Genomic DNA, 23,294 nt, shown 5'->3' on the forward strand with positions numbered 1-23,294 from the left:
CTAAGGATATTTGTTTGCAAATCATTGATATCTGAGGATTTTTCTAGTCTAGTAAAAAAATCCAGCAGGTGAACATTGCTTGACAATGCCCTCTGGGGAAAGCACAAGATCTACTTGCCTTGCTTCCTTTCTGCTTACTCTCGGCATGATGCATGCATGCTTAGCATGGCCTGATAAATTCTAAACGAGGTATTTTCATCTCCCAGTTTCTTCACAACTTTTTCCAAGGGGAAAAGATTTAACAGCACGGCCTACGCTTGTCATAGTTTAAAAACTCCTTGCATAAAGGAAAAGCAGGCCCCTGCTTTTGTGTTGGATGCGTTGTTGAGGAATGAGGACCAGTTGAAGCTCGTGAGGTGTAGCGTGATGCATGACTCGGATTTTTGTGTGTTTCCTGCCGGTCTTCAATTGCCTGCCTCTTCTAATGGATTCACTCGTCTCAATTCGTTACGGCGATAAGCTAAACACTAGCTTCAATCTCTTCTGCAGACAAGTCCAATAAATTCCCGGACTTCAACTACGGATGAAGTTCTACTAGTCGCGGGATGGTGCTAGGAAGCGTGCTCCCCGATGTGTATGATGTGTGTGCATGTCATTCTTTTAATGAAAAAAAATTACAACACAAGAGCTGGAGACATTGGCCTAACTAAACCCTAATTTTATTCCATTGGCGCAACCCTAATTATTTTACCTTTCATGGTGATGGATACCGGAATTGAGAATTTCGTTAAATAAATGGTTTTATAAGCTATTTCGACATTTGTTTCCTTAATCGGTAAAAAATATTGTTTAAAGATTTCCCGGAGTAACACGAGTTGGACTGAGATAGCAAACCGATAAAATAATTTCTGACCCTACTTTCACTTTGGGAAGTGAAAGCTGACAAAAAGAAAAACTAATTCCCTCGGCTATTAGAAGAAAAACTCTTTAAAAAAGGTCTTACTAGATAAATTGGATGAACTAGATAAAAAGGTAGAAAATATGTCCCTAACACCGAATGAAGTTAACATAAAACAATACCTCAATGAGAGGTTAGCCCAATTATTGAGAGAGGATGTAATTAAGTGGTATCATAGGGCAAAAGTAAAAGAGTTACTTTCTGTGACTCTAATACCAAGTATTTTCATCTAGTGGCCAATGATAAACACCGGAAAACAAGAATCTTTCAACTAGAACATGAAGGGACAATAATACGAGGAGAAACAGAGCTCAAAAGGCACATAACAACATATTACAAAGAGCTTTTTGGACCTTCGGAGATCAATCATTTCTCATTGAATGAAACTCAACGGGAAGATATTCCTCAAGTTTCTGACATGGAAAAAGATATGTTAATATTGACTTTCTCAGAAAATGAGGTAAGAAAAGCCATATTCCAAATGGAACATAATAAGGCACCAGGGCCAAATAGGTTTCCAGCAAAGTTTTTTCAGGCATTTTTGGAAATTATAAAATTTGACTTGCTGGCTTTATTTGATGATTTCCATAAAGAGACACTACCTCTTCATAGTTTAAAGTTTGGAACTATAATTTTACTATGAAGTGTACTGAGGCAATAAAAATTCAACAATATAGGCATATTTGTCTATTGAATGTGAGGTTCAAAATATTTACCAAAGTGGCTACTAGCATGATCTATGGAGTAGCACAGAAGTTGATAAGTCCAACTCAAACTGCTTCCATGAAAGGTAGAAATATTATGGAAGGGGTAATAATTTTACATGAGACAATACATGAATTACATCGTAAGAAGCAAAATGGGGTTATTTTGAAGATTGATTTTGAGAAAGCATATGATAAAGTTAGATGGCCGTTTCTACAACAAACCTTATGAATGAAAGGTTTTTCTGATACTTGGTGTGAATGGGTTAAAGCTTTTATATAAGGGGGAAACATAGGGATAAAGGTCAGTGATTATGTCAGCCAGAACTTCCAAACAAAGAAAGGGTTGAGGCAAGGTGATTCTTTATCTCCGATTTTGTTTAACATAGCGGTAGATATGTTGGCAGTCTTAATAAAAAGGGCAAAAGGGGAAGGCCAAATTTCTGGAGTAATATCGCATTTGATCGATGAAGGGTTGTCGATATTACAATATGCAGATGATATAATTATCTTTATGGATTATAACATAGAGCAAGTAAAGAATATGAAGCTTTTGCTTTGTACTTTTGAACAACTCTCTGGTCTTAAGATCAATTTTCACAAGAGTAAGCTCTTTTGTTATGGAATGGCTAAAGATTGTAAAGAATAATATTCTCATATGTTTGGGTGTAAGATGGGTACATATCCCTTTCGATATCTTGGTACATCACAAGAAATTAACGAATAGTGATTAGAAGACAATTGAGGAAAGATTCGAGAAAAAGTTTAGTAGTTGGAAGGGGAAGCACATGTCGGTTGAGGGTAGATTGATGTTGATAAATTTTGTTTTAACTAGCCTGTTAATGTTTATGCTCTCTCTTTTTGAAGTACCTAGGAGAGTTCTTCAAAAACTGAAGTATTATAGGTCTAGGTTCTTTTGGCAAAATGATGGACATAAAAAGAAATACCGTCTAACTAAATGGAATATTATATGCAATCCGAAAGACCAAGGCGGGCTAGGGGTACAGAATTTAGATATTCAAAACCAATAGTGTTATCCCGGCTAAGGTGGCTTCTTGATATATTACATCTATAAGATATACTAACATATATTCTTGACAAATATGTTAGTCTCAATGACTATGTTGTTATTTATCATTAAAATCACAATCATAGCCTAATAGGGCTATTTTCGCTATAATGTTCTGCAGGAGTTATGCTTGAGAAGGCGTAGCAAAAGCCAAGAAACAAAACTCGGAGACAAAGTCCGAAAGTTGAATGGGTGCAACAAAACTCGAAGGACGAAGAGTGTAGCGACGCCCTAAGACCGAAGGGGTGTGATGAAGCCTGAAGGATAAAGGGTCTAGCGAAACGCTAAAGCCGAAGGAAGACATCGCGAGGACCTTTGGTGACAGAGCGAAGGCTAACCTAAAGAGGGACCCGCAAGTTAGCTGAAACCCGATAATGAAATGGCTAAAGGGACATCGCTAGTAATCCGACAAAGGGTAAGACATGTGTCGAGATTTGGTTGCTTAGTGAAATATAGGTAGACAATAGTCATAATACTCCTGAGATATTCTAGAATATTTTCTAGTGTTAGTAGAAATATTTCTATAGATAAGGAGTAAATATATAATAATAACGAGAGTGATTAAAATATGTCTATAAATACCCTTACTCACCTAATGTAAAAAGAGACGAACAATTATTACACCAATAATTATTACATTATCCACTGTGTTGCGATCATAATCATAACAGTCATCTTGCTACTCATCATCGCTATATTTACGATTCTTGATTTAGGACATTCTTTTGTTATCATCATCACGCCTTTAGTCCTATGCTACGATTTGAATTTCCTCAGCTTGATTCAATGTGTTACCAAGCTCAACTCTACAACTTGATCTAGAGTATTATCATCATCATAACTCTACTCCTGTGTTACGTTTTCCACTTCTTCGACTTGATTCAACATGTTACCAAAGCTCAACTCTATGATAACTTTAAAAAGACAGATTTTGGATATATCAATTTTATATTATCCAAGTTTAATACTTAATGTCTACTCTTTCAAATACAACATCATTACACCTTACATGTGAGAAAGAGTGTTAAGAGTACATAATCCTTATCGTTTATGTATTTGTTATTAGAGTTATTTTCTAATGCCCTCTCTTATACTCCATATATTATCCATTAGGGCTATATTAAATACAAGTTCGAACTTCAATCTTATTTTCATGGATACACCAGCCATGCCAGTATGACAAAGATTCTTCCTCATTTACCTGTTGTGAAACACGAAAAAAAAAACCGTGTTCAGCTAAGGAAAGCCAACATTGAAATCTCCCCAGTCACGCTCAGAGTAAAAAACATCTGTGCATAATGCAATACAAGTATTTCTCTGTATAACACTTGGCGGCATGCATCTGGTCCCAGATAAACTGAGACGAGCAAGAAGCCACGTGAAGTCAACAGAATGAAGCCAATATCGATGTGTTCACTGCTGCACAAATTTCTTCAATGCCGTCACGTCCAATGCTGAAAATTCACTGACAGCAGCAAGCACCGCAAGCCCGAGCTTGACGGCATCATCGTTGTTTGGTGCCTGTATGGACATAATACAGGACATTCAGATGGTAGGTCGGTATTTCCTAAGGCTTGAGAGTCAAGAGAAGGGAAGAGAGGCTAACCTCAATGTTTAGGGGAAGAACCGGGTCATGGAGGGAGAGCCTCAACAGGAACCACCCACCATATCCTGAAACTCTTAACTGCGTAGTAGTGTGGTATAAAGTATCAAGCAGAAAGCTCAGCGTACTTTACAAGAAAGATTAGATGTATCAAGATGTATAAAAAAGCAAGCAAAGAATATTGACATACGCCTTCATAATTCTTGGGCGCTTTGTGGAGATTTGGATGATTACTTATCGCATTCTCCAAATGTTTCAGGATTGATTCTCCGTAGTCACGGAAGGACCTGCAAAGATTAAACATTAAGCTTTTGCAGTCCTTTCAACAAGACAACTCTATAATCAATGCTGGATCCTGTATAACCCATTGTTGTGATAGCAAAAGCATGCGGACCGAATAGCTAAAAACATTTAATGAAGTGACTATGGTACATGTGTTTATATTTAATGTACTTTACATACGAATTTCAGTCATTCACTACTCATCTTACATGTGATCGTATTTTATGGAGCAAAAATGTCTGTACAATAGCCATTCCCAACATCCAGAAAATAATATAGGGTTATCAAGAGTAAATTGATGCCTCCAATCCTATTTTCACATCACACTTCATTTTTTTGGGGAAGGATAGATAGAGTAAGAACAGAGAAATACAGTAGATTGCTTGAATCAGCATGAGGGCAGAAGGAAGGAGCTCTCGGCAGGGAAGAAACAGAGAGATGGTGTACCTTGGGGGTATGGGGGGAGAGAGAGAGAGAGAGAGAGAGAGAGAGAGAGAGAGAGAGATGACAGGGTATATTCAGTTTAATCTTTGCTTGATTCCATAAAGCTGACGAGGATCTCCTATTGCCTAACACAATGAGCCAATGAGAAGGGAGAAGTAACAAACCAAATGTAACATTTCCTGATCTTGTCTAGCCTAAGGACCTCCGTGCCGCTGTGTCTGCGCCTCAACAAATCTCACGGCCATAACACCACGAATCAGAAATGAGGCATTCAAAAACAGAGCACTGCATTGGTTTGCTGTATATGAAATTACAAGACTAGATATATGATTATGAAAAGGGATCATGGGATCTCGAATTCACAATATTGTGTGATAATTTTGTCTGTTTTCTTGGGGAAAATTCAACTGAGATTCAATCATTTCCTTTTCTACCTTAACTGTTTTCTCATTTCCAGATAACTTTGGCTTAGAACGACTGGAGTTTAAAACCACTCTCTCATGTCAGTGAAACCACTCTCTCATGTCCACTGACCATTTTGTTAACAATATATTGCAGTTGTTGTTGTCATAAATCATTTCGAATTTGTGTGTAGTGCTCACTGCTAGTTCAAGCTCTTCCCCTGAAAAAGAACCAAATGACATTTAAAAGTTGACATACCCTCCTTTCAAATCTGCATGATTCTGATCAATCTTCAACCTTATCTCCACTGTCACAGCAGCCTCCTCAAGGCCCTCAACCAAATGAGTCAAAACTTTACTACCAATGCTTGAATTTAGTGTTCTAGCAGCAGCAAGTTTATTCAAAAGTTTAACCTGAGAGGGAAAAAGGGAAAATTTCAAGGCTCATGCTCACAGAAGAAAACTATACGATAAGTAAAGGGTGTATGTCCTGTAAAGGAGATGATGCCCCAGTTTTCCAGAAAACCATGAAACACACCACATTAGAAATCATTTTATCTAGGAGTTACTCTAACTGTCTAACAAGGAGGAACTATCCTCCGAAGAGTAAGACACGCAGCTACAGTTCAAGGCCAAATCGTTTTTTTAACCAAATATAACAGTACATGAAAATCAAAAGGATTTAACCATCTCGACCAGGCAATGCAAAAGACCATTCCTGATGCATGAAATGCCAATATGATTATCCATCTCCTATATACTTGTGTGGTTCAAAAAGTTTAATGAGTGTAGCAGAACAAGGGCTCTTACCATAAGGTATGCTCCATCATCAAGCCAGTGATTCTCTTTCAGTGCTCCATGGCCACTTGTTTCCATGGCCAAATGTGATTCCTCACCAATAGAATTCTGAAGCATTATCCATAACTTACCTTTCACTTTGCTGCGAGGTAAAATATAAAATATAATTACATAGAAAGTATAAACTAACCAGACGAATAGCCTCATCTATTACATTCTTGTACCCTCGCTTGAAACGGTGATGCTTTCCTCCTTAAGCATAAAACAGATAAGCAAATGATCTTATAATCAAACAAAACACCACACTATAACTAGTATTTACCAAGTTTATTTTCAATAAATGCAGTCAGGCCATCTGAAGTGACACTATCTGTAACAATGGTAGTTCCTGGATGCTAATATCAGAGCAATGAATTAGTTATTGGCAAGCAATGAGTAGTACGAAATAAAACTGCGACTCATCAAAGTCCTACCTCCTCAAGAACTATGGCAGCCATCAAAGCAATCAATCGGTTACGGTTCAACTCACGACCACTGGAATCAACCGCAGCAGACCTGCAAAAAACGAGATTTTAGCATCGACGTGATAGACATCTGCAATGGCTATCTGTTCTATACCTATCCACATCAGTATCAAATATGATGCCCAAGTCTGCCTTGTTATCAAACACTGCTTTTGTAATGGCCTTCATTGCATTTTTGTCCTCAGGGTTCGGAATATGATTGGGAAACAAGCCTGAATAAGTGAATACGCAATTTATAAAAATGGGAGAAAAGCCAAAAGTAGATTAGGCATTAAAAAAGAATCAACTATTACCATCAGGCTCCAGAAACTGGCTTCCAGTAGTAACAGCTCCTAAAGGTTTGAGTACCTTATCCTGATCGGAAAACCACAAATAAACTCAAATCCATAATCAATGTCAACAGATAATTGTGTCAGTAGTCTCATTCTAAGTGGAAAATTTGGCACAGTAAAAACACATAAGTAATGGGGAAAATGAACCAGAAAAAAATAGTACATGTTCAAATTTGGGAGATTATTCTAGGGTGGAACTGTAGAAATGATCAAACATGAAGGCAGTGATGACAAAACGGGCAGGAAACCCATCACTATGTCAAGAAGATATTTGATTAAATTTAGAATTAAATGAGACAAAAGGGAATCAAGTATTGTAGGCCCTTTACTTCCAGAATCATACGTTTACATAAAAATTCTGTTAATGACATTTCTTTCGACATATTACATTGCATAGAGACAAGTGCAAAATGCAAAAGATTGACTGAAGGTAATGAAAAAAGGCACAACAAAGGAACTAGGAGTTGAAAAGAAACGTGGCGCGCATGTATCTGTTGGACTAGAGTGTTTGAGTTTTGGGTGTATGGTGTTGTACATTTGGTACTCTTTCTTCTTAATGAAATGACACGCAGCTCTCCTGCGTCATTCGAAAAAAAAAAGATGCATTGCTACAAAACAAGTATGGAAGTAAACACATTACCACAAAAAAGCCACCTGCTCCATTCCCTGCATCAACGACTATGTGCAATCCCTCCAATGGTTTTTCTAACGCCAATGAACAAAAACATAACCATCAGAAGTTGCTTTATCTTTATGTTTGCTATTCAATCATTTCATAGTTCTCTCATATCTATCCCCCCATGGCAAGCCTTATACCGAATACAAGTATAGTGTGAAGTACTCCAAAAGATGAACAGATAATTTTCTGTTGAGGATGCAAAGAAGTGTATTAGATAAATAATTACTCCCTCCAGTCACAAATAAATGACGTTTTGGGTTGCGTGCATCCAACCAATTTAAATTTTCATCACAAATTATGTTTTGTGTATTGAGTTTTGTTAGGAATAGCAACTCGTATTCAATTATAGCCCCTGGGGGCAATATATAGAGTATAGGATAAGAACTCTATTAACCTAACCTATACATAATAGATAATGACTCTATATTCCTATCATCCCCCTCAAATGCAAGGCATATGCAATAGAGTTGCATTTGAAAGAGGTGACACTAAGTAATAAACTTAGATTAATACATCAAAAAACCTCTCTTCAAAGCTATCGTAGAGTGGAGCCTTGGTAATCCTGTCGAATCAAGCCGAAGAAGTGTTATACGAAGCACATGAGTAGAGTTGTGATGATGACAACAAAAGAATGTCATTGGTCAAGAATTGCAATCTAAGCGATGATGAATAGCAAGACGACAAACAAAATTTTCCCTAGATCTACGGAAAGATCAAATGACACAAAAACGTCCTAGATCAAGAATTGCGAACAAAACAATGACAAGTAGCAAGACAACAAAAGAAGTTATCAGTAATGCTACGGAAAGAGAGATGGCTAAGTTGCATCAATAACGACTGAAAAGGATTCGACTAACTGACGAAGGAATATGTGGACTCGCATGTTATAGACGAACTTAAAGAGAGACTGAAACTTAGTAGTGGACGTAACGGATAGCGAAGACTCTAATATGAGACTAATACACTACCAGGCAACAGTGAGATAATAGCAGGTACTAGCAGTGGAGACAAAAGCTACACAAAGATGTACCACCAGCAACACCACACAACGACTAGCGTAACAACAGCAATGGAAACAAAGAAAAAAATAGCAGTATGCAACAGGAGATAGCCCGAATACCACCATGCCTAGAAGAAGCTCGTCAAATGAACATAGACTCCAGGAGTTCATCAGTAGAAGAAAATAGAAACCATCCGTTTGAATGGACCCCAGATAAGCTACTAGTCCTTAGGCGCGGTCAGCGAGAGATCTAGTGCTTCTCACCGTGCTTCTCGAGCTCCTCGAGGTGGGCGAGGTGGGTGTGCTCCCAGGGTAGGTGGACGAGGCAGGAAGGCCATCCCGCCGAAGCAGACGTCGTGAGCGCCTCCTGCTCCCGTTGCTCCTCCCCGGTGCGATTCAGCACGGGCAGGCGGTCGAGCGGATGGCCTGACGGAGCTCCAGGTGGCGGAAGCCAAGGACGAGCGGGGAGGAGGCGGGCGACGCCGGGCAGAGGCCAACGGGATCTGGTAGCGGCACGCCAGGGCGACCGGAGGAGGAGCCCTCGGTGCAAATCCGGCCAGGGGAGAGCCGGCTACGAGGCACGCGTAGGCACGGACGCCATTGCGCGCGGTGGGGGAAGCTGGAGACGAACGGGAAGAGCAGATCAAGACGGGGCCGACGTCGGGCATCAGCACAGGCAGAGCAGATAGAGGCAGGGGCAGGCATCGGGCAGCAGCACGTCGGACAAAAACCAAACCGAGCAGAAACGACACTAAGAAGAGACGATGGGAAGAGAGGGAAAGCTGGCGGTGTAATAGATCTACAGCAGGACGAGTTGCAGTGTCTAAAAGACTTGTTGTGGTACCATGTTAGGAATAACAACTTGTATTCAATAGTAGCCATTAGGAGCAATATATAGAGTATATAAAGAGTACAGGATTAGGACTCTAGTAACCTAACCTATACGTAATGGATAAGGACTTTATATTCCTAACAAGTTTGAACATTTAAAAATGATATGTGTTGGTTTGTCTCCAAAAGTAGTTCCATAATCGTATAATTTTGCCATGTTTCATAAACAATTACAATAAAAATCAGTAGTCAAAGTTGTGTGTGAGGCAACATATCAATCCTCAAAACATCACTTTTTTTTATACTGGAGGGAGTATATGAATTGCAAACATTGGCTTGGTGGACAGGAAAACGGGACTGCATCCGCAAACTTTAAGAAGCGTGTGAAATAATGACCAAATGACTTTCTACTGAACAAATCATAGTCTTATAAAATTATAATATATCATACAGATTTATTAATATGTTGATAAGCACAAATTATAAGAGGCAAAAAATGCAAATGGAATATGAAAAGGCATAACCAATTGAATTTGGCTTGAGCACACAAAAGGTATGCGATAATAAGGAGGCAAATAGAATGCAGAAATTATCGGTGTATATCAAAAGTGAATGGAAGGGGCAAGACAAGAAATCAAATTCTGGACTGCTCTAGTAAACCAAAATGAGTTATAAAATTAGCATATGATTTACCTTTGTCTCCAGCAGATTTACGAACTGCTTGTACAAGATCAGAAGCATAAATTGACATGTAGTCCACATTAGACACAACTCCCCTAGATGCTTCCCCTAGTTCCTGTATGCTACTGTATGCAGATTCCTTGTATAATCTAGAAGCACGCTCCAAGATATCTTTGATATCACCCTTATTTAGTCCACCTTCACTTGTAAAAAACTTGAGACCATTCCGATTGTAGGGAAGATGGCTCGCTGTACAGAAGAAGAACACAAAAAACTTAGCTTGCATATATAACTACCAAGAACTTTGTGAAGAAGAAATTATTTAAACATTGTGGCTTGAACATAATGCTATAATAAGCAGATGCATATTAGAAAATACTATGCCTCTATATAATCACAATGCCATACAGGTTTCTGAGAAGAATAGAATAATCGCCCTTGATCATCACACAACCACGTAGGAAGAACAACATTTGAGTGATGCATTTATACCATTTTTTCACCATCTTATTTTTTCAACTAAATAGTTTGTTACCCTGCTGCTTTTCAGTAGCATTGAATTACATTTAGGGCCTGTTGGAAATGCAGCAAAGGAAAACTTACAAGGGGGCAAAAACATAGGAATAGGAAAGGCGTGTAGGTGAACAACAGAGGGCTGGAAAGCATAGGAAAACCACAAGAATTGGTATTTGGAACAGAGGAAGACAAAAAAACATATGAATCAAAACAAGATACGAGTATTATGTGAAAACATTGAGGACTTGGATTTGCACATCATCTAAAGGTGGGTCCTGTTGCTGCTATTTTTCTATTTGGAATTATTTTTCCTTGCTGATTCCACAGGATACTCTCCATCCTCTCCTTGCGTCCCCTTCTTCTGCCTGATTCAACCAAATTAATCGTCTTTTATACCACTAATCCTATCCCAATTGAACTTCCAAGCATAAAGATGTCCAAATGGGTTGTACCTACTGGGCTGACCCAAAGCTCGGTACTGTAGGCAAGACCCAGGCACGGCACTACTCGACCCGAGCCAGGTCGGGCTGGCACGAGGCCACGGGCTATGCCTGTGCCGAGCGCGCGGCACGGCACGGCCCGGTTGTTTCAAGCCGGCACGGCCGTGCCGGTGCAGGCACGGCACGGAAGCAGCCCGTACTCTTTTTTCCTTCTAGTAGAAAGGTGTTTAATGAGGCAACCAATCAATAAAGCTCATTTTTATTTATTTTCTTTTTTTTATTTTTTGTAATTTTGTAGCTATTATTTTTATTTTTTTTGTATTTTTGGAGTACTACCGGGTCGGCTTTGCCCATCCTTGTCGATGGGCTGGCCGTGCACCGTGCCTCCACCGTGCCCATCGGACCAGCCATGCCGCAGTCGCGCCCGGCACAGTCGTGGGCCGATAGGGCGACGCGCGTGCCAGCACGACCCAGTCCGTTACAATAGTCGGGCCGATCGGGCCAGGCCGTAGTAGGGCCGTGCCTAGACGGGTTGTGCTGGGCCGGTCTGATAGGCCCATTTGGCCATCTCTGTCCAAGCATACACCAAAGTTGAAGAAATCCAATCCGACAGAGGCCGCACAAAATAGTAGGCGACTGCAGCGACCTCCCTATCAGGATTTAGTGGTAGTGAAGTAAACAAGTCGACAAGGCGACGGCTTGGAAACAACTTCCTCTGCCTGTAACTTGGCGTTGTCAAGCAGCAGGTGCAGTTTAGCCAGTTGTGAATAGATAACCCTAATCAGTCGGAATAAACAAGGCAACAATGCACAATTGAGCTAACCATCTTTCTATCTTGCTTCCTCAGTCACTTGGTACTACTTGATAATTGAATTCATAGTGGACGTTCAGTTTCCTATGAAATCAATGGAAACTGGAAACTTTCCTTTCCGCTAATATACATCTTTCTCTTGTTCCATATGTTGCTACCGTACTCGAAAAATCCACTAAAAAGTACGATGCTAAAGCAAAATGGTTAAATTCTTAATCAGATATTTAACCCCCTCAAGGTTTGAAAACCAGGGTAACTACAGTGGTGGTGGTATTAATGGTGTTTTTTCCTGACACTACATGGTATTCATCAAAGCCAAATGTAGTGTGATTTCACCGCCTAGGCAAACATGTGTGTAGTTAAAAGCTGAATTAACCCCCATCGGGTTGGGCACCACACGCCGTTGGGACAAGTTAGATGACAATGTCATCGGTGCCAATGGAACCACAAATACCAAGGCTTGAGCCCAAAATGCACTAATAGGTATGGATGGCAACCCTGAGCACCAAGTTGGGTTCGACAATAATGAGAAGTGACATTTCCAATGAATAACGACATCATGATAGTCATAGAGTGCCAAATAATGTCCAAACATTTCTAATGTGTTCTATAATCGTCCAAAGCATATTAGTACTAATACCTGTTATCATTATGGCTCCATCAACTGGACAATGATTTTTTTCATCTTCTGTAAGTGTACTGTTGAACATTGCAGGTGTTGAAGCCAATCTACATATATGCATAATGCATTGTCAGAGCTGAATATTTGAACCATCTTTTTTGCATTGTCAAAGTAGGGGCTAAGAAAATCATGAAGAAAATATCAAAGTAAATAAGATCTTGAAACCATTTGACATAGATAAAAATAGAATTGTGGCTTTCAAAGAATTGAGCGTGGAATCAGTGAGAAAAAAACACAAGTCGATGGAATTTCAGAAAAATAGACAATTCTAGGTCTCTGCAAATCTGAATGGCTTCATGATCTTGCATAATTGAATGTAAGAAAAACTGAAGTTTCAACTCACCCAAACTGTAAAACATCATGTCCTGCAGCAGTGATTCCATGGGTAACTGCATTCTGACAACAATCACTTTTTAAAACACAATAGTAAAAAAAATCCAAGTGGAGGGCTAAAGTGCCTTTCTCAAAGCCTCAAACATCATAGATTTGTCAGAACTAAATATTTGTTGTTCAGTTTTAAGCATCAGAATATTTAATTATTTTTAACTTAATAGGCAAAAAGTCGGTAGCAAAATGAATACAAATCGCATCATTTCTTTTACACCACATTGGCCGATCAGCTACCGAGTTGGAAGGCAGCTCTTATCCACCCTGCTCGTCGCGCCGTTCTTGTCAGAGCTGTTCTAACGGACATCCCCACATGATGGCTCTGGATACCCCACGTTGGCTGATTAAGGCTATCGACAAACGACGGCGTGCTTTCTTGTGGAAAGGCCGAAAAGAGGTAAATGGTGGGCATTGCCTCCTAGCCTGGAGCAAACTTTGCATGCCAAAAGAGCTCGGAGATTTGGGAATTCACAATTTGGAATTGCTTAGCTAGGCCCTACGCATGAAATGCCTCTGGATACAGAAAACTGACCCTCACCGGCCATGGATCAATTTTGGAGCATCGGTTCCATCACAGTCCTCAGCTATGTTTTCCATCCCGGTCACGACCAAAGTCGGCAATGGTCACTCCACAAAATTTTGGATGGACTGCTGGGTTCTGGGAAAATCTTTCAAGGAACTGGCACCAGATGAGTTCGGCCTGGTGCCTAAGCGCATTGCCAAGGGGCGCACTGAAAGCCAGACCCTATCTAATAATTCATGGGTCGGGGATCTCAGGGGAACCCTCACAGTTTGGGTCCTGGAGCAATTCCTACAGGTCTGCGACCTTGTGACCGAGGTGGAGCTGCACGAGGAGGTGGAGGACACACATATCTAAGCTGCTAGCGCTTCAGGCATATTCTCCACCAAGTCGGCCTATCAAGCATTCCTCAATGGGTGCATTGGTTTTGAACCATAGAAAGGTTGTGGAAATCTTGGGCGCCTCCGCGAGCCAAGTACTTCATATAGCTTGCATGTCATAATCGCTGTTGGACAGCGGATAGACTGTCATGGCATGGCTTACCTCACCCTACGAGATGCCCTCTTTGCAACAAGGAGGACGAAACCATCACTCACCTCCTGATTGGTTGTGTGTTTGCACAGCAGGTCTGGGTCGGCGTCCTTCGGGCCGTAGGACTACTATTTGCAGCACCGATAATTGCAGCCTCGACCTCCTTCCAAGAATGGTGGCGTGAGGCGACTTTGATGGTGGACACACACCGAAGGAAAGGCTTTCATTCTCTGGTCATACTTGTGGCGTGTTTAATATGGAAACACCGCAACGACTGGGAGCCGCTGGCTTAAGCCTACTCCTTGCAAATGAGGCTGGAGAGGAAGGGTGATCTGGGTTGTGGTCGATGTGTGTATGAGTTTGTGCGTGTTAGTGTGTTTGTACATATTAGTGTGTGTTGTGTGCGTCTGTGTTTTGCCGAATTTAGTCTGTTTGTTTTGTACTCCCTTTATTCCTTCTTAATATAATGACGGGCAGCTCTCCTGCCGGTTCGAGAGAAAAAAAAATTCTTTTACACCAAAAGTAAATCAAATCATTGACTAACCCTGCCCTGAGTTCATAATGTATCAAACTATTAATGCAATTTGAGCATGCACATGTAGTCATGTACAAAAGTAGTTTTACTATTTTTCCATAATTATAAATTGTCACTACCAAGAAACAAACAAAAATGAAACAAAAACAGGAGCCACCTGCAATTTATGTGCAGAAATTCGTGAATCATGTCCAACAGAGATTCTTAAACGTCTCAATCCATCTGCTTTCTTCTTGTTTAATAACCATGCAGCAAAAGCAGCAGCTATAGCTTCAGTAACAGGTTCAGTGAGGTTGACAGGCTCGCCTTCAACCCCAGCAACAGCAACACCACGAATATCGCTGCAAAACAAAACAGCCTGAATAAATAATTTGATATTAAACAAAACAAATGTACTTAAGTTCAGAATGACTTGAGACTGTACCATCAATTGACTCTTGAAAAATTTGGTAGTAAGTCCCAAAGTACTAGCTGTCTCGAAAAGCTACTTTTAAATGGAAATGAACTTTGTTTGGCCATATTTCACATTATACAAGAGCAATATCAGTTTATGATAACCGATCATTCCAAAGTAATCATCACGAGTTGATCACACGTGATTTTATCTTTGATCCATGATATGAAGAAGGTAATGCATTTGAGAAAAACCATACTAGGAATCTAAAGCAACCATGGTAGGTTTGATGGTAAGTTTTCTGAAATTGCGTAGGACATATATACGGCCAGATAACAGAGCAGCGGTAAGGACACAAAAGGAGAGCACAGATTGCACAGATATGAATTATACTGTGTACCGCACATGCTAACATTTGTCTTCAAAAGTCAAAAGACAACATTGATCCCTAATTTATATATGTCTTTATAAATAAAATGAAACTATAAGATTCTGAAAGTACCTTTTGAAACAAGTTGGTACATGTGTACTTTTTGAAACAAGTCAGTACATGTCATTTTCATATATTCAATTGCAATATTCAAAAGTTTGACCACATGTACCCGAAAACGACAATATTTTGTGACTAGAGGGAGTATCTAATAAGAAGGGGCAGAAAAGCACTAGACATGGCATTGGCTATTAATTAAAATAACTTCACTGCTTTTGAAACAACATCATGGTTAAAAACAATATGTTTTTTTACCACTGTATAAAGAAAATAAAATTTATATAATTTGGCTTTGAAGTGCATGTAAAGCGGATATTATCACAGAAAGTAAAAGGCCTTCTATACCTGCCATTTTGAAGCTTAAGAAAATCAACTTTCTCGGAGGACGAGACAACACTGCTATCTTGAACAGCTGCAATGAAAGTTACTGTAAGCAACTTTTCACACACGGACGTGCATGCATATTACACAGGACTAATATCCAAAATCAGTAGTCAAGCTATGATCTGACACAAGATAATTAGACAATATCTGAAAGAAAATCTTCAAAAGAATTAAAAAAAAATATAATGCAACACTAGTGAGCAATCTGATCAATGAGAGCCTAGAACACACCATTGCAGCTAATGTTTGCTTGTTTGCTGAAGCTAATCCACGGTGTCGATGTGGTATTTAACCATTTGGCTGAAGTATCAGCCAATGTTAATCTACATTCCTGGATGGAATGCATACCGCGGGTATTGAGGGAACAAGAGTCACTGGTATATCTTGTACTCTGCCTAGTCCGTGAGCGATGTGCCAAGAACACATTTTGTATGGTCTTCGCTGATAATGCTGCACAAATTGCCAAATCTATCAGATCTTCTTCTAATGTTAACTTAAGACACCTTAAAAGGTAACTGGTTTTTTTGTTTGTATCCAAATAGCATGGATGGATGGAATAAATTTTCTTCAGAAAATTGCAAATCAGTAAAATTTGAACGCCCTTTCTTTATAAAGTATATTTTGTTCTAAACTTGGGCACAAGGATTTAGGTATAGGGACTATGGAGTAATGAAGCCAGGGATGTATGGGGAAAAAAATGTTTGGAAGTCTCTTTGAAAATGTAAAGTACTAAAATTTAGAGACAAGGTTAGAGTGCTCAAGTGATCTAATGTACTTTTGTTTCTGGGATGTGGTTGAACCTGTATGGGATTGTTCACTTGAATATGCATCATAGTCATGCACACCAAAAATTTTTTAGGCAGAGACGAAAAAACCATTTGAAAGTTGAACTATTGTTTTCAAATCAGACAATTAATCAATAGAGAAAAATGGCCTCATGTGGGACCAAGACCACTTTGTACTACATCTATGCTATATATAAATATGGGTTGCCTTCTTCTCTACATTCATCAATCTTAGTGAACAAAGGTTACTCCTATCCATACGATGAACTACATATAATGGCTCATGTTGATCTCGTGTCCTGCATTGCTCCGACAACTAATAAAACTATAACCACTCATGCGGCTCCTAATCACCTCACCTAATTAGAAAGGTGCACACGCCCACACGGACGGTTACAATTCTTCTACTAAGGCATCATTTTGAATTGCTTTCTTCAAACACATTCAAGTATCTGTTCAACACTATCTTAACATCAATACCTTCTGGTGTTGCCATGGAGATTTTCAGAAGCCAATGATGGTGGGCTCTGGGCACATAGATCCTACAAGTGTCTCCAAAACAGGATGTTTCAGTTTTTCTATATTTTCATTTTCAACCTACCACGGTACCAGCGATAACTTTAGGTGATTAGGTCAAATGGACGATCATAACAAACTGACAGATCGGAAGAATCACCTTCTCTCTATCGACAGAACAAAGATTTCAGAAGAAGCAGCATAACACATTCAAATATGTCAAATATCCACCTGCTTTTAGTACACATATCAACCAGTCAGGGCCTCAAGGTATATTAACAAACTTTGCTGTAAACATTGAATGAATGGTGTGCTCATCCGCAAATGTTTTTTTAAAGAAAAATGGCGAGCATAGGCTGGACCATGATTCAATCGCTTGGTTAATCAATCCAACCATAAGAAAATGCAACCACTAACGAATTGTGTACAAAGCCCTACAAGAATATTTTTGCCTCCTCTTACAAACAGGCCCTCAATTACCCAAACATAGTGAAAAGGGATATTCATATCCCGTACTCAGATACGACTTCTGAACCCTACGCATCAAGAGCTCCACAGTTCGCGAACCTTCCAAGGTTTACGGCCAAACTGCGGCCATCGGTTCGGGTTCGAGTACGATTCAATTGGATCGGCCACATCGAATAAATTGATGGTTAGAAAAGGGCGGGGGTGGGGAGGAGGAGGAGGAGGCGATGGACTGACCTGCCATGGATGCGCAGGGGGGGAGGAGGAGCGCGTGCGGAGGCGGCTTCGGCTTGAAGTTTAGAGGGCGGCGAGCACGAGGAAATCGGAGCGGGGAATGGGTCGTTGGGAGAACAGATGGAATAATAATACTCTGGATGGGAGGTGCCGGCGGAAGTTGCAGAAAAAAATATTCGGTGAAATCACGTGCTCCTCACGATCTGGACCCAATCCACACGATTTTTTTATTTTTTACTTTCATTTTCCAAATTTAATAAAATGTTTTTGCAAAAACCCACTTACATAATATAGGTTTTATTTATCCACTTACTAGAACATTTAATTCAGTCTTACACCTACAATTATTTTAAAAGGAACATGAATATATTCCATCAAACCGATACGCTAGCTAAATCGTTTAGCACAATCGTCATTACATCAGGTGGGACTGAATGTGCCATAACATGTGAGCACCGGGTTCCATCATGGAGCCAATGCTAGCTAGTTCATTTGCCACTTTATTACACACTCTAGGCCTATTAACAATGACGTATTCAATAAAAGCACTAAGCAACAGAAACTTTGCTTTCTTAAATATGACATCAGAAGGAGATAAATCAAAAGCATCCGATTCTAATGTCGTCTTTGCATTTAGCGCATATGTTTCCAAAATTATTCTTTCCATTACTGAGTCCATTACAAAATTTATAGCTCAGATATAAACTTCTGCTTGTGCAAATATGGCATCAGTAGCATGCATAATATTACCGGCCCCTACACCACAACATTGGCCATCATGGTCTCTAATAATGAACCCCATCCACCAGTTCTCCGATCATTGAGAAAGGAACCATCAAAATTAATCTTCAGAAACTCTCGTTGAGGGAATGCCATTTTAAGTTATTTTAAGTTAGTAGCATTGTATTCCTTTGATTGTTTGCCAAGAAACTGAATGAATTCATGGGCCTGCTTCTAAGCAATTTCACAGACAAGATCAAATAGTTTCAGACTTTCATGTGTATTCATCGCATTACATTATGTTCATAAGACCCATAAAAATGTAACTATCTTGATATACATGTTCTCCTGAAGGTTCAAAATGTGGCTCACCACCTATTTAGCTAGCAAGAGAGATAAGTTGCAGTCTAATTTTTTCCCACTGTAGGATCCACTGGTAGTTCTTTGCAAACTTGCACTTCAGGAACAAATGACATCATCCTCGTCAAATCTCTGACACAACGAACATCTAGTATCAAGATCAATCCCACGACAATTTAAGTTCATCCTGAGAGGTAGATTGTTTCTAGCAAAATGCCAAAGAAATATTTTAACTTTGTTAGGACAATTGATTTTCCAAATGCTTCCCTAACTCATTAGCTGTTCTGTTGTCAAGCTGTGTGCAGTGCCACTGCTGCTAGCTCTCCCTGTTGCTTGTTGCTCATCTAGTTGCATGCGGAGATTATATGCTGATTTCACCAAAAAATAAACCTTTTGGATCACATTGCCATGCAACGAAATCTTTAAAAGCATCCTTGAGTGGAACCGCTAGAATAATTTGAGCATCCTTTGGCCTAAATATTGATTGAATTGATCAATTTTGTATCCCATCGTCCTGAAATTGGGTCAATCAATTTAGCAACCATAGTCAGCAAAGTTTGCCCTCTATAAGTGATGGGTCTTCTGGTGCATTCAGGGGGAATCCATGGATCATACCATATGTTTATGCACCGGCCGTTTCCCACCCTCCATATGATTCCTTCCTTGAGGAGTTCAACTCCTTTCAGTACACTCCGTCATACATAAGAAATGGTTTGTTTAGGAACAACTTGAAGTACACTACCATTATGGTAGTATCTTGCTCTCAACACTCTTGCACACAAAGCCTCTGAATTCTGAAGCAATCCCCAACCTTGCTTCGACAACATTACCCTATTAAAAGCATACAAATCTCTAAACCCAAGTCCTCCCTCCTTTTTTGGTTTTATCATCTTTGTCCAAGAAACCCATTGTATTTCATTTTCCTCATCCATTTGGCTCCACCAATACATGCATATCGTTGTACTAATCTCTTCACATAGACTTTTAGTCAAATCAAAACATGACATGACATAACATAAGTTGGAATGGTCTGTGCTACAGCCTTAATTAGGATCTCCTTCCCTGCTTTGGATAGCATCTTTTTCTTTTCATCCTAAATTCTTTTCCAAATTTTAGCCTTGATATATTCAAAAGTTTTCTTTCTTGATTAGCCTATGTAAACTGGCAACCCAAGATACTATGTAGTATATGCTTCTGAGTTTAACTATAAGATTTGCTTGACATTGTTCTTGACAGATAACCTTATGTTCTTGCTGAACATGACACTAGATTTCCCCACATTGATAGCTTGGTCGGAGCACGCTTCATAAAAGGTCAAGAATACTTTGAAGGTGGCATTGTCAACTTTCAGTAGAATTAAAGAATCATCTGTAAAGAGCAAATGGGAAACACCTGGTGCACTTTGGCAAATAGAAACCCATTCAATCATACCAAGCTACTCTGCAGTTTAGCACAAATCAGCACAAATTAATATGGCGAGAGTGGATCACGCTGCCTAAGCCCTCATTGTGGAATGATTGTTTCTAAAAAATGTCCATTGACTTTCATCTTGTATGAGACTGACCAGACATAATTCATCAAAATATTAACCCAATGCTCATTCAGCCCCAATCTTGCAAGCATGGCTTCTAAGAAATTTCACTCCACATGATCATAGGCTTTACTCATATCAAGTTTCAGCGCCATATATCCATCCTCGCAAGATCTCTTGTTATGCATGAAATGTGACATCTCATAGGTCAGAAGAACATTATCTGTGATTAACCGACTAGGAACAAAAGCGCTTTGGTTCAGAGAGATCACATCATTAAGAAATTTTTTAGGCGATTACCTAATGTTTTAGACACAATTTTATATAGTACATTGCACAAACTAATAGGCTGTAAATCCTTTATTCTTTCAGGGTTTTTCACTTTAGGAATCGGCACAACATTTGTAGCATTCCAATCTTCAGGAAAAGTACCTCCATTAAGCACTGCTAGAACTTCCTGTTGGACCCTATCCCCAATTACCTCCCATAATCTCTTATAAAAAATGGTAGGCATTCCATCCGGTCCCGGGGCTTTTAAATCGCCCATGCAATGCAAAGTCTCCCTCACCTCATCAACTATAAAGGGCGTCTGCAGTGACACATTCATGTTATCAGTGAATTTTAGAAGAACATGATCAAGTGCTAGCATATTACCAACCATATTACTTGTGGTAAAAAGTGATCGGTAGTAGGCAGTGACATAGGACAGCAACTGAGAATCCCCATCAACTATAGAACCATCTTCTTTTCGTAGCTTTTTAATTGAGCTCTTTTACGGTGGTCCATACTACCTAGAGGTAAGAGGTAGTATAAATCTAATCCGACGATCTATATAATTGGATATTTTGGTAATTATGGCAATTTTGTTAAAATTAACTATCATGCTTTTGCTAATAGAAAAATTGACGCCGCAAACATCGGATCGCTAACCCTAGCCGATGGGTAGCAAATGAACTCTCATGCCGAAGACAGATTAAAATGTTAAAATAACAATGAAATATTACTCTATTTAGAGACACATAACTGCAGTTAATTAGTTTTATGCAACGTATTTTTCTTCCCAAAATAACCCTAATACTACTATACTACTCACATATACTACCTATACTACTAGTAGAAAATGAGTAGTATTCTGACTAATCTGGATCATTGGACTCTAAAAATAGATGGCTCATATTAATTTTGGACCACCGTAAAATTTCTCTTTTAATTTTGTTAACTCGTTTTCTTTTGGATGCACAAGCATGAACATAATATGTATTTCTATCTCCTTTTTCAGCCAATCCATATGCGATCGCTGTCTCCAGTACATATCAAGTTGATTCTCCAATTTTTCTAACCGGTACCTAAGCACTTGTTCATTGTGTACCTATGCATCTGAGATTGGTTGCCTCATACACATATTTAGTTCCTGCTTAACTCTCTTTATTCGTTTCTCAAGATTGCCCAACACATTTATGTTCCAATCGGAAAGAGAATCTGCAACTTCATATAACCCTGTAGCAACCGAGGAAGCACCTGAAAGAAAAGCTTGATTCCAAGCCTCTTGCACTAGGCCAACACATGCGTCCTCCTGTGACCATTTAGCTTCAAACCAAAATGAATTCCCACCTGAACCTGACCTATTTATATCCACTGCTTACTATAAGCATACAATGATAGGTCGGTGATCAGAGTGTCGTGGATCGCCATGAATAACTCTATAAGCTAGGAACTTCATACGCCATTGTAGATTTGCAACCTCTCTATCCAGCCGTTCTATAATATATACCTCTCTCCTATGACTACGGTTTCTCCATATAAAGACATCCCCTTCATAACCAAGATCACTTAATTCACAGTCCTCCAAAGCCACACGAAAATGATCCATACATATCTACGGTCTAGGCACTCCCCCCTCCTTTTCGTGACTCATTAGGATTTCATTGAAATCCCCAAGGAAAATCTATGAACATTGAACTCGTTTGTGTAGAGTTTGTAAAGCTTGCCACATTAACTCTTTATTTCCCTCATGTGGTTCACCATAGATCCCAGTCATCCTCCACAGCGCACCTCCACCATCCTTGACCTCCACATCAATATAATTGTGGGACACACCCAGCAAAGTAACATCATGTCTTGCCGCCAAAAGAGCACAAGCCCTCTACTATACCCTTCACACTCCTTTACCGCCATATTTGCCAATCCAAGAATCCCCCTAAATCTCTCTACCCTTCTCTTATCCATTTTGTCTCGGACAAGAAAAGGATATCAGGGTCCTCCTCCTTTTGGATATCCAGAAGACGTCAAACTATCGGCCTATTCCTTAATCCTCAGCAGTCCAAGCAATGAACATCATTAGGTCATGCGAGGTTGTCCTGGCAGCCCCAACATCTGTTTGTTGTGTTCAAGCACATCTTCATGTCCACTCCCCTCAACTCCAATCACACATTGTTTCTTCAAACACTGATCCTCATCTCCATTGTCTATCTCATCTAATCCTCTCTTCTTTGCACTTAGGCTTGTATGTGATGCAATAGAACTCACCTATCTACGCCCCTCATCTTGTATGTACCAACCCTCTTCCTGCCTATATCATGCTCTTCTTTCTCTTTGTTCTCAGTTGTCTCGAGTTGCATGGCATTAGGATCAAGCTCCTTTTCATTTAATGGCATATTTGGTTGGTTTCTGTCCTCATCACCATCTCCTACATCGGCATTGTTGCCTGTACCCATCGCATCATATGTGGAAACCAGTTTTTACAAGCG

General features: G+C 39.7%; 1 protein-coding gene across 5 annotated transcripts; it reads right to left on the bottom strand.

The window, feature by feature from the left end:
• Nucleotides 1-3,791: 3,791 nt before the first annotated feature.
• LOC133891607 (uncharacterized) lies at nt 3,792-18,111 on the bottom strand. 5 transcript variants are annotated; one of them, XM_062332334.1, is made up of 20 exons: nt 17,940-18,103; nt 17,398-17,468; nt 17,202-17,263; nt 16,168-16,386; nt 15,898-15,964; nt 14,826-15,009; nt 13,039-13,091; nt 12,654-12,742; nt 10,259-10,495; nt 7,696-7,760; nt 7,017-7,077; nt 6,818-6,935; nt 6,673-6,754; nt 6,522-6,594; nt 6,390-6,451; nt 6,212-6,307; nt 5,661-5,815; nt 4,465-4,561; nt 4,278-4,355; nt 3,792-4,192 (listed from the first exon to the last, which is right to left on the bottom strand). In XM_062332334.1, exons 2-20 carry the CDS (start codon nt 17,445-17,447, stop codon nt 4,085-4,087), a joined length of 1,956 nt encoding a protein of 651 aa, XP_062188318.1. In that variant the 5' UTR covers nt 17,448-17,468; nt 17,940-18,103; the 3' UTR covers nt 3,792-4,084. The 5 variants fall into 5 exon arrangements, 4 of the variants coding, with proteins under 4 accessions (XP_062188318.1, XP_062188319.1, XP_062188320.1 ...); XM_062332335.1 differs by lacking the exon at nt 17,398-17,468 and having other exon boundaries at nt 17,940-18,102; XM_062332336.1 differs by lacking the exons at nt 17,202-17,263; nt 17,398-17,468.
• Between the last annotated feature and the right edge of the window lie 5,183 nt (nt 18,112-23,294).

This window comes from Phragmites australis, chromosome 14 (assembly GCF_958298935.1).
Source record: "Phragmites australis chromosome 14, lpPhrAust1.1, whole genome shotgun sequence".
NCBI lineage: Eukaryota > Viridiplantae > Streptophyta > Magnoliopsida > Poales > Poaceae > Phragmites > Phragmites australis.